This window comes from Oncorhynchus mykiss, chromosome 8 (assembly GCF_057628025.1).
Source record: "Oncorhynchus mykiss isolate SJ-2025 chromosome 8, ASM5762802v1, whole genome shotgun sequence".
NCBI lineage: Eukaryota > Metazoa > Chordata > Actinopteri > Salmoniformes > Salmonidae > Oncorhynchus > Oncorhynchus mykiss.
In genome coordinates, this window is record NC_143029.1 from 21970722 (window position 1) to 21983765 (window position 13044).

A 13044-nucleotide genomic window follows, 5' to 3' on the forward strand; every position below is an offset into this window, starting at 1 on the left:
GCTGACAACAAGGTTATTTTCAGAGACAAATGCAGATGTAAATGCCAGACATCATCCTTCATTTTTTAACAAACTGACAATGGCGTGACCATTGTTACATCTGTAAATGCTACAAAGAAAACATAGAATTTTGATTTCAATATCCATTTTCTTACATTCAATTATAAATATTGAAAAATATTAACATTAATATTTTAAATATGTAAAAATATATTTGGCTAACGTTTTCATATATTGTTGAACATAATCTACTCTACGGGCATATATTAAAGTTCCAGAGTGGCCAATTTTATACATAGACATTGGTTACATTGTCTACTATGACAATCACAGCCCTCCTTTCACTTACTGCATATTATTGCAAATCACCAGTAGAGGGTGACCATTTTGAATCCATTTCACCGTCACCCTGTTGGTAATGTTTACAAATTGGATCTTAACGCTAAAAAGTAGCAGAGAACCCACTCTGGAACTTTGATATGCCCATAGAGTATATTATGTTCAACTGAAATATTAGCCAAATCAAAAATGTAATATTTTCAATATTCAGGTTTATATTTTCAATATTAGTAAATTAATGTCCGAAAATTATTAGACATCAAAATACTATTCATAGGCCTACAGAGCAAGCGGTAAGTCTTCATATGACACCAAGTTTTGCTTTGTAGCACCTACAGATAAAACATTATGGAGTCTTAAAGAAATGCTTCTGAATTTTGGTGACTAGTAAGTATTTTTTAAACCTCTGGCTTTGGCCTGAATGTGTCAATATCCACATTTCCATCCAGTTTTCATGTGAGTAAAGTCATACAGTAAAAAAAATCACAACAGCTGTGATAGAAACAGGAAGACAGATCATTTGTTTGTTCAACATGGTGAGATCTTTTTGTGTCTGTAAAATGAATTATGCGAGAAATGGCAGTGGAAATATTGATATAATATCCATCATATCAAAGTAAACTTGGAGCCCCACAATGATATGGTGTGGTCCTCCCACTACGATAAATTATGATGAACTTCACAGGGAAGTAAACGTGCACAGTAATGAGATTGATGCTCCTTTCCAATAAATAGAGGGTCTTACTTATCCTGTTGACATGATGATCAATGCTTGACTGACATTTGACAAATAAAAATATTATCCATAATGATCTCATCATGTAGACTAGCCTACCTAGCCTAGAGTGGAAAATGTGTCATCACACACACCGATTTTTAACAGCAACAAGTCAGTTTGGTGGAAACGGCGCATTTCAGTTTTCTTTATGCATATTTTTGAATATTTGCATTGAAAATCTGTGGCCAATTGGATGGATACCTAGATAAAGTGTAGTTCATACATGCATAATCTACGGTCTTACCTCAATTAACCATGAAATCCCTAGTTTGAAAGCAGCTTTTCACTGCAAGCTGTGCTGCGCCATTTTCCCTCATGTGGGCCAGCCCCCTAGCAATTCAAGTTCTAGCTTCAGCCCCTTGCCATTTGAGTGACAGTTAGCAAGACGCCCACAGAGCAGAGTGAGAGAGAGAGCAATGACGTGGTGCACATATTGGCACATGTGACTTAATAAACTATTTTCTGGGACTACGTTTGGCTTGTGAGCGCTACTTTCAGAATTACTGGCTAAAAAGTATACAAAAGTACCACAGAATCTCTGGGTAAGGCAAAAAATATCACAAATATTCAAATTTACAATTCATTATTTCTAAATCACGTTTTAAGATTCACATTTTAAATATATGTTAATTAAAGCACCAATGCACTTTTTAAATCACTGTATGTCTAATACACCACTGTTTGTTTATTTCTCTGAGCCTCCTTTTGCCATTGAAATGCTCATTCTGATAGTGTGGGCTTGTTGATAGAAATGTAAATATATTTACATACACAGCCCTGCTTGGCGGACAGGATCACCTAGAGCTCTTAAACTCAACTCTGGACCTCGAAGCCAGTTCCACTGTGGATTTTCATTGTTCCCCTCTAATCAGGGACTGATTTAGACCTGGGACACCAGGTGGATAATATTAATTATCAGGTAGAACCAGAAAAAAAGCTTGCAGGGTAAGAGTTGAATATGCCTCCTTTAGAGCCTACCCCGCTTACCCCTTCAAAGAAGGAGGATACATATGCAAATAAAAGATGACTGGTCATTGGTCAGAATAATCACATCAGATTGTGAGCCATGATCTGGGCCAAAAATACCATCCCACCTGAACAGGCTGAAATGACACAAAAATAGCATTATTATCATTTTTACAATTTCAGTGTTATTTCAACCTCAGTGTGGAAATATCATTAAAAAAAACAGGAAGTCACATTTTTAAACTGCACTGCCCCTTTAACAAGGACCCTTTAATTACATTTTGTGAAAATCTCCAAAATCACCCTAATGCAGCATTTGCCAGTATTAAACTAAACACAAACAGGACATTGTCCATCTGAGCCAAAGGTTAACCCTGCTTGGACTGGATACCCCATTTTCAGTTTCAACTTTTGCTCAGAGTGAACTTTTTGTCTGACTCTATATGGTTCCATTTGACGTCAGAGTGACTCTCATGAGCCATGTAAGGCTCTTTGACCTGACTCACATTGAAATTACACTCCGAAATTAAACTCCCAAACTGCAAGTGACATTCAACCATGGCTCAGCAAAGAGCTTTAGTATTGATGATCTGCTTACAGAGACAGTGACTAGGATTGCTTGTTAGACCAAGCTCTGTATGACTATCTCTATATCATGCTGAGTTAAGTATTTCAAATATTTCACAAAATGTTATCAATTTATATTTGAAAGTATTTGATTCAAACAAGCACCAGTCTTCACATTCCATCTTAAAAGGGCCAGATAGATTCTGGGGTTCCCTTTAATAGTTCCAGACATTCTAACCATTTTATCTTCAGCTGTTCAGTGCCTAGTCATGCTGCCATAGGAAAGAGGAACAAAGTTGCGCTGTGAGACCCAGGAAGTGTTGCCTAGCCATGTGAATGGCTTGGATGCACCAGAACAATGCTCGCCGCCTGCCGTTTCCTCAGACAGCCACCCAAATTCCATGTATTATACCCCAGGTTGCCTGGCAGTGGAACCCTCCTATTGGAGCCTCAATCACACATTACCACCTGCCAAAAAACATTGGTTTAAAAGCCATGAAAATAACCACTACATTTTCAAAGTCACCGTTAATTTCTAGCTATTTCTATCAAACAGCCTTTTCTTTTGCAATACAGGAACCGGGGGAAAACATTTTTTTGCTTCAGCAAACACATTTCTTGATCCATGTTTAATTATTGTTGTGTGAAGAGGTGGAGCAAGTATGTATTTCCAGCTGCAGAATTTTAGCCATTGCCTAAAATTTGCTCAGGAGCTCTTTTCAGGAGTTGAAACGATGAACCTCCCTATTCAAGTGCTCCATCTGCTTGACTTTCACTAGGTTGAATGACAACAACTAATGAGTAAAAGAGATCCTATGCCTGGCAGAATCTGTCCTTACTACTATATTATAACTGATTAGATCACTCTCAATCCTGTGTGTTATCGATCTCAGCCTAAAGTACTGTCATTACAGATATACACTGAGTATACAAAACATTAAGGAAACCTGCTCTTCCATGACAGACTGACTAGGTGAATCAAGGTGAAAGCTATGATCCCTTATTGATGTCACTTGTTAAATACACTTCAATTAGTGTAGATAAAGGAGAGGAGACTGGTTAAAGGATTTTTAAGCCTTGGATTTTGTATGTATGTCTTTCAGAAGTTGATTGGGCAAGACTAAAGATTTAAGTGCCTTTGAACGGGGTATGATAGTAGGTGCCAGTTGCACCGGTTTGTGTCAAGAACTGCAACACTGCTGGGTTTTTGACTCATAACAGTTTCCTGTGTGTATCAAGAATGGTCCACGACCCTAAGGATATCCAGACAACTTGGCACAACTGTGGGAAGCATTTGACTCAACATGGGCTTTCGACACCTTGTAGAGTCCATGCCCTGATGAACTGAGGCTGTTCTGAGGGCAAAAGGGGGCTTGCAAATCAATATTAGGGAGGTGGCCCTAATGCTTGGTATACTCAGTGTACATTGCCCAGTTGCACCATTGCAAGATAGTCAAAGAAATACATCTTATGAGGTGAGAGAACGCAACAAGGTTGGTAATTGAAATAAAAGAGCTCCATTGAAGGAGACGGAGCCTCCATTTTCTACAGTGAAGCATAAAATGTGTCTTGTTTATGCCCTGAGGCCAGGCGGGACAAAAATGACCCATAATATAATGGATTCAGAGGACATGTCTCTTTTCATTCATCTTACAACCCACCATGCAAGCAATGAATGTTATTACAGTTGTTGTAATATTTAATAAAAAATAGAAAGTGTGTCAGGCAGCCAAGAAAAGCTGCAAAAAAAGATGGATCATTGCAGTAAACGCATTGTTGTGGGAAATTACCACAGAGCCAAAGATCTGCTTCGACTGAATAAAGTGGAGGGACAGAAATCAAGTTTGGTGCAATGGTGCTACTCTGTTCTCTGTTGTTGTGTTGATGAATTCCCTCGAGTTAGTCTGTGACAGGCTGCAAAACAATAAAACTACACAGTCCCTAAAGGGAAAAGCAGTTCCGAAACCTATATTGCTTGTAATTGTCCACCATTCCTCTTTAGGATAGAGTACATCTTTACATAATTTATATAATGCAGTTTACAAAGCTATTGTTTACCTGCTCACTACATTACACTACCTGATGAATGTTTTTGTTTCAAATATTGATTTGCATGTAAACATTTAGCCTTATCAAAAAAAATAGATCCTGAAGCTGCCATTAGCCTATAGGTAAAAGGTTAGAGAGATGGGGAAAACAGGAGTAGTTGATAGACTCACCGATGTGTCTATCTAGTGGTGTAGCAGACTCCCTTTTCTGATATTCCGTCATGGCATCAGCTAATCCAAGCTTCCGCAAACACAACACTTCACAACCCTGATACAAGGATGCTCCATTCCATCAGAAGCACATTCATCTGCATCCATCCAGCCATTTCAGATATTGCCTTTTTCATATCTCTTGGCATAGAAAGAGTATTATTGTATTCTTGGACAATTCAGTACAGTAACTTCCAGCTGGTCACAGAAACCTTGAAGCCTGATTCTTTGAGGCAGCCCATCCTGATAACAAAAACAACAGTGAGTCACTTTCACAGTGAAGAGTGGAATTTTCTCCCTCCAGGACAACAACAGCCCCAAAGCAGCCGAGTGGGCAGCCCGATCTGGGACCGCACAGACTACACCTTGCGGGACATTGTACTCTGGCTATATGGGAGTTCTAGGGATGAAGAGGAGCAGCAGATGGCAAGGAGAAAGTAGAGAGTAGGCAGACCAAGGCAAGACCACCAGCTGTCATCCTCCACTGTGCCCTCTCACTGTCGCAGCTGGACATCCATTACCCCTGTCTGAGGCTCAGAGGCACACACAGTAAGCAGATACACAAGCCACAGACATTCCACAAGAGAAGAACCAACACAAAGCACCACTTGCTCGAGTATAGAGTGTACACACAAACACACTTCTTAAGGTGATATGGCACTGGCAAACACACACACACACACACACACACACACACACACACACACACACACACACACACACACACACACACACACACACACACACACACACACACACACACACACACACACACACACACTGTTGATCCAAACTAAATCTTAGCAGAGAGAGGAATAAAATAAAGCAACAGAGTATTAATTTAACAACTCTGATCCTGGGGTTTGGATGACTCAAGTAAACCCTTGTTTTCAATTAATGAGTCTCCAACTAGTTTGGATAGGCTTTGCTGTAAGAACCATATAGGTGCTCCCAAGTGGCGCAGCGGTCTAAGGTACTGCATCTCAGTGCTAGAGGCATCACTACAGACACCCTGGTTTGAATCCAGGCTGTATCACAACCGGCCGTGATTGGGAGTCCTATAGGGCGGCGCACAATTGGCCCAGCATGGTCCGGGTTTGGCCGGTCTAGGCCGTCATTGTAAATGCTGGCCTTCTAGGCAGAGTTCCAGTGTCTGTGTTCTTTTTACCATCTTTTATTTTTATTAGCCAGTCTGAGATATGGCTTTTTCTTTGCAACTCTGCCTAGAAGGCCAGCATCCCGGAGTCACGTCTTCACTGTTGATGTTGAGACTGGTGTTTTGCGGCTATTATTTAATGAAGCTGCCAGTTGAGGACTTGTGAGAGGTATGTTTCTCAAACTAGACACTCTAATGTTCTTGTCCTCTTGATCAGATGTGCACCGGGGTCTCCCACTCCTCTTTCTATTCTGGTTAGGGCCAGTTTGCGCAGTTCTGTGAAGGGAGAAGTACACCGCGTTGTACAAGATCTTCAGTTTCTTGGCAATTTCTCACCTTCATTTCTCAGAACAAGAAATAGACTGACGAGTTTCAGAAGAAAGTTCTTTGTTTCTAGCCTTTTGAGCCTGTAATCGAACCCACAAATGCTGATGCTCCCAGATACTCAACTAGTCTAAAGACGGACAGTTTTATTGCTTCTTTACTCAGCACAACCGTTTTCAGCTGTGCTAACATAATTGCAAAAGGGTTTTCTAATGATCAATTAGCCTTTTAAAATTATAAACTTGGATTAGCTAAAACAACGTGCCATTGGAACACAGAAGTGATGATTGCTGATAATGGGCCTCTGTATGCCTATGTAGGTATTCCATAAAAAAATCTGCATTTCCAGGTACAATAGTCATTTACAACATAAACAATGTCTAAACTGTATTTCTGATCAATTTGATGTTATTTTAATGGAACAAAAAAAGTGTAATTTCTTTTAAAAACAAGGAAATTTGTGACCCGAAAAAAAAACAAGGAAAGTGACCCGAAAACTTTTCAACTAGAGGAGGTCGGCCGATTAATCGGAATGGCCGATTAATTAGGGCCAATTTCAAGTTTTCATAACAATCGGAAATCGGTATTTTAAGACACCAATTGTGCCATTTTTTAATATATTTTTTTACAACTTTATTTAATCTTTATTTAACTAGGCACGTCAGCTAAGAACACATTCTTATTTTCAATGACGGCCTAGGAACGGTGGGTTAACTGCCTCATTCAGGAGCAGAACGACAGATTTTCACCTTGTCAGCTGGGGGGATCCAATCTTGCAACCTTACAGTTAACTAGTCCAACGCAATAACGACCGTTGCACTCCACAAGGAGACTGCCTGTTACGCGAATGCAGTAAGGTAAGGTAAGTTGCTAGCTAGCATGAAACTTATCTTATAAAATACAAATCAATCATAATCACTAGTTAACTACACATGGTTGATGATATTACTAGATATTATCTAGCGTGTCCTGCGTTGCGTATAATCTGACTGAGCATACAAGTATCTAAGTATCTTATCTGACTGAGCGGTGGTAGGCAGAAGCAGGCGCGTAAACATTCATTGAAACAGCACTTTCGTGCGTTTTGCCAGCAGTTCTTCGTTGTGCTCAAGCATTGCGCTGTTTATGACTTCAAGCCTATCAACTCCCGAGATGAGGCTGGTGTAACCGAAGTGAAATGGCTGGCTAGTTAGCGTGCGCTAATAACGTTTCAAACGCCACTCGCTCTGAGCCTTGGGGTGGTTGTTTCCCTTGCTCTGTATGGGTAACACTGCTTCGAGGGTGGCTTTTGTCGTTGTGTTCCTGGTTCGAGCCCAAGGAGGAGCGAGGAGAGGGACGGAAGCTATACTGTTACACTGGCAATACTAAAGTGCCTATAAGAACATCCAATAGTCAAAGGTTAATGAAATACAAATGGTATAGAGGGAAATAGTCCTATAATTCCTATAATAACTACAACCTAAAACTTCTTACCTGGGAATATTGAAGACTCATGTTAAAAGGAACCACCAGCTTTCATATGTTCTCATGTTCTGAGCAAGGAACTTAAACGTTAGCTTTCTTACATTGCACATATTGCACTTTTACTTTCTTCTCCAACACTTTGTTTTTGCATTATTTAAACCAAATTGAACATGTTTCATTATTTATTCGAGGCTAAATTGATTTTATTGATGTATTATATTAAGTTAAAATAAGTGTTCATTCAGTATTGTTGTAATTGTCATTATTACAAATACCAATTAATCGGTCCTCCAATAATCGGTATCGGCGTTGAAAAATCATAATCGGTCGACCTCTATTTTCAACTGTAGTGTATATATAAATATAATTCAAATAATATAAAAGAGAGAAAAAAAAGGCAAACTTACTGAACAAAGGGGCTTGACAGGTATTTTTCACCCAGACTCTCCACTTGACATTATGCTGATGACCACTGTCACGGAATTTGCAGAGACCAGTAATTACTTATTTTCTGACCAGTGAATAGCATACACTACAATTGCTCATTTGAACCCTTAAGAGAGTCTGGAATGCTGGTTTTGGGCTTTGGACATAATTTGAGAGAAAAGTAACACCTTTTAAAAGCAGAACACAAGCAGGATGAAAATCTAAACATTACTCTTGTTATGTCCGTCGTCGGAATGAGACCAAAGCGCAGCGTGGAAAGTGTACATCTGTATTTATTTTAGATGAACAACAAAAGATGAACGTAACGTTCTGCAGGCTACACAGTAACAAGATCCCACAAACTCAGGTGGAAAACAGGCTGCCTAAGTATGATTCCCAATCGGAGACAACAATAGACAGCTGCCTCTGATTGGGAACCATACCCGGCCAACAAAGAAATAGAAAACTAGAATGCCCACCCAAATCACACCCTGACCTAACCAAATAGAGAAATGAACAGGCTCTCTAAGGTCAGGGCGTGACAGTAGTACCCCCCCCCCCAAAGGTGCGGACTCCGGCCGCAAAACCTGACTAGGAGGGAGGGTCCGGGTGGGCATCTAGCCTCGGTGTGGCGCCGGTTCGGGGCGTAGACCCCGCTCCGCTTGCTGATCCCTCCGCTTCCGTGAAACCGGACCACGGATCATCGCAGGAGGCTCCGGACCGTGGATCGTCGCCGGAGGAACCGGACGGTGGATCGTCGCCGAGGACTCCGGACCGTGGATCGTCGCCGGAGGAACCGGACCGTGGCTCGTCGCCGTGGCTCGTCGCCGGAGGAACCGGACCGTCGCCGGAGGAACCGGACAGTGGATCGTCGCCGGAGGAACCGGACAGTGGATCGTCACCTGAGGAACCGGAGCGTGGATTGTCGCCGGAGGCTCCGGGCCGTGGACCGTCTCAGGAGGTTAAGTTTACACTGAAAGTGTTGTTTTTTTTCATCTCAAAAATGTATACAAATTATTTTTTTAAGTTTTAGTTGCAATACAAAAAAAATTACAACGGACCAAGGCATTAACAAGGCATTCTGCATTATAAGATTATCAGCTATACAGGTGGGACCATGTGAACGACAATCCCAATGCTCCGTTTTAACCCTATAACGTGTGCAGCAATTTAACCTTTAGATTTTTGAAAATTATTTCTTGCTGATGTTAAATATAGGTATGTTTCCAAAACAGTACCCCCAAGTAATGCTTAAAGTTCAGTCCAAGCCTCCCGGCAAAAAGATGCGTCCCCTGGCCAAAAGATAACAGTACTCCCAAGGGCAGAAGACAGCGCCTATGAATGGACTACCCGCGCGACCCAACTGGAAATCACAATTTGGGAACCACTAGGCTACTACTTTAGGTAATTGTGATTTATGCAGGTGGTTGATGATTGCTGAATCTTCATGCTACAGGATTGACTAGGATTGCTTGTTAGACCAAGCTCTGTATGACTATCTCTATATCATGCTGAGTTAAGTATTTCAAATATTTCACAAAATGTTATCAATTTATATTTGAAAGTATTTGATTCAAACAAGCACCAGTCTTCACATTCCATCTTAAAAGGGCCAGATAGATTCTGGGGTTACACTGAATGAACAGGCTCTCATAATCGGTCGACCTCTATTTTCAACTGTAGTGTATATATAAATATAATTCAAATAATATAAAAGAGAGAAAAAAAAGGCAAACTTACTGAACAAAGGGGCTTGACAGGTATTTTTCACCCAGACTCTCCACTTGACATTATGCTGATGACCACTGTCACGGAATTTGCAGAGACCAGTAATTACTTATTTTCTGACCAGTGAATAGCATACACTACAATTGCTCATTTGAACCCTTAAGAGAGTCTGGAATGCTGGTTTTGGGCTTTGGACATAATTTGAGAGAAAAGTAACACCTTTTAAAAGCAGAACACAAGCAGGATGAAAATCTAAACATTACTCTTGTTATGTCCGTCGTCGGAATGAGACCAAAGCGCAGCGTGGAAAGTGTACATCTGTATTTATTTTAGATGAACAACAAAAGATGAACGTAACGTTCTGCAGGCTACACAGTAACAAGATCCCACAAACTCAGGTGGAAAACAGGCTGCCTAAGTATGATTCCCAATCGGAGACAACAATAGACAGCTGCCTCTGATTGGGAACCATACCCGGCCAACAAAGAAATAGAAAACTAGAATGCCCACCCAAATCACACCCTGACCTAACCAAATAGAGAAATGAACAGGCTCTCTAAGGTCAGGGCGTGACAGTAGTACCCCCCCCCCCCAAAGGTGCGGACTCCGGCCGCAAAACCTGACTAGGAGGGAGGGTCCGGGTGGGCATCTAGCCTCGGTGTGGCGCCGGTTCGGGGCGTAGACCCCGCTCCGCTTGCTGATCCCTCCGCTTCCGTGAAACCGGACCACGGATCATCGCAGGAGGCTCCGGACCGTGGATCGTCGCCGGAGGAACCGGACGGTGGATCGTCGCCGAGGACTCCGGACCGTGGATCGTCGCCGGAGGAACCGGACCGTGGCTCGTCGCCGTGGCTCGTCGCCGGAGGAACCGGACCGTCGCCGGAGGAACCGGACAGTGGATCGTCGCCGGAGGAACCGGACAGTGGATCGTCACCTGAGGAACCGGAGCGTGGATTGTCGCCGGAGGCTCCGGGCCGTGGACCGTCTCAGGAGGTTAAGTTTACACTGAAAGTGTTGTTTTTTTTCATCTCAAAAATGTATACAAATTATTTTTTTAAGTTTTAGTTGCAATACAAAAAAAATTACAACGGACCAAGGCATTAACAAGGCATTCTGCATTATAAGATTATCAGCTATACAGGTGGGACCATGTGAACGACAATCCCAATGCTCCGTTTTAACCCTATAACGTGTGCAGCAATTTAACCTTTAGATTTTTGAAAATTATTTCTTGCTGATGTTAAATATAGGTATGTTTCCAAAACAGTACCCCCAAGTAATGCTTAAAGTTCAGTCCAAGCCTCCCGGCAAAAAGATGCGTCCCCTGGCCAAAAGATAACAGTACTCCCAAGGGCAGAAGACAGCGCCTATGAATGGACTACCCGCGCGACCCAACTGGAAATCACAATTTGGGAACCACTAGGCTACTACTTTAGGTAATTGTGATTTATGCAGGTGGTTGATGATTGCTGAATCTTCATGCTACAACACGATTGTTTCCATACAAATATCAAAAACACATAACAAAAAACAACATTTCAATATGTATTGAAATACGACAATGTAGGCTAATGTAAAATTGCATTCACACACTGCTGAAATATGTTTTTCTTGCTCTGACCAATTGCTCCGCTGTTTCAGAAAATGACGTTTTGATAAACGTGCACTGAATTTAAACTTGGCAAGTGGTGCTTTACAAAAGAAACGAATGAAGCAACAATAATACGCTATGTCAAGTGTTTGATGTCAAATTCAAAACTAATAATTATACATAGCCTATGCTCGAATTGTATGCATTTTATCACATTTGGTCCAGTCAAGTTGGGAGTAGCCTAACATTTCTCATTCTTACCTGCTAAACACTTTTCTTATCCTTTGAACCAGGGTCGGCGATGCCGTGATGGTTTCAGGAGGCATGGTCTCAATGGTGTTGACAACATGATTCTGCTGCGAGGATATCATCTCTGAACTAAACATTTAACGACCAGAAACCAGGGTGCATTCTGCTCCGTGCAAGGAGAGGACGTAGGTCTCGGATACTCCACGAGGGACTAGATCCGATTATCTGTGCGCGCGATGGACAACCTCAGCATTCATTCCATGGTTCACACAGGTGAAGATGATAACGCTGCTATATTTACAAAAAGTGAAGAATGTGTGTTGGCCACACACGCGGGGAGTTCATGAAAGATGCACCTGTACCCTAATGAAATGTTTGCAGAGGTACCCCGGTTCGTCAGTGTGCATTTTCTGAATGCCTACTTCAGACTGTGCGGTGATTATGAGAGGCGACTGGTTTTGGAAGGGACGTGAACTACCTTTATTAGCCAGCAGGGAGAGTGCATTCACCACAGTTAGTGCTGTTGAACCTGAGGGAAAAAACCACTGATTTCGGTCTAGTGTTGGAATACAGCAATGTAAATAGCCTGCAGATAAAGCGGATAGTTGTGCTCTATATACATAGTCCCTACAAATAGTCTGGTGTGGGGTTATAACAGGTGTTCATTGGCGAAAATAAGCATTATGGAAATGTAAACCTATTTTTACTTTTTCAGTTTGAAAACTGACTGAATATTCCATATGGATATAACCTAATGATTCTATTTTAATGGATAAAAGAAAGGAAATATTTGTATATTCATTCAAATAAATGTCATGTCATCCATATCAGTTGAATCACAGCAATGTTTCCAGTGCCTTTGAATATGTCTACTTTATTCACCAAACCTTAAAATCTCTCTACCTTGAAGTCAAGTTAGCTGTTGCATAGTCCCGCCCTCCCTAACTCTGTACCGAAGCTAGCTGTCACAAGATCAGATGTCAAGGAAAGCTGTCACAAACAAAAGATGGGTTAGTGGTGATGAGACTTATGCACAACTAAAAACAGTGAGCTGAGCTTTGCTTCCTCTAGTCAGAAAGACACCTCAACATAACCTAGTCATTTTTTTTTTCTCTCTGCTTCTCTGCCCACACAGGGACCTTTTCCCAGACAGTCAAGACGGGCTTGTTTTGGAGCTGTCAATCTTCTGGTGGAAACC

The 13044-nt window shown here is 41.5% G+C and overlaps 1 protein-coding gene across 2 annotated transcripts in view; it reads right to left on the reverse strand.

Moving 5' to 3' along the window:
* LOC110529587 (solute carrier family 35 member F1) overlaps positions 1 to 12300 on the reverse strand; it is a 147225-nt gene extending 134925 nt beyond the window's left edge. The window contains exon 1 of one of the 2 annotated variants that reach the window (XM_021611930.3): positions 11859 to 12300. In XM_021611930.3, the coding sequence (XP_021467605.1) occupies positions 11859 to 11983 (125 nt within the window). In that variant the 5' untranslated portion in view covers positions 11984 to 12300. Of the gene's footprint in view, positions 1 to 4869; positions 5503 to 11858 lie in introns of those variants that run through there. The other variant, XM_090242896.1, reaches the window with a different exon arrangement.
* Positions 12301 to 13044: the final 744 nt, after the last annotated feature.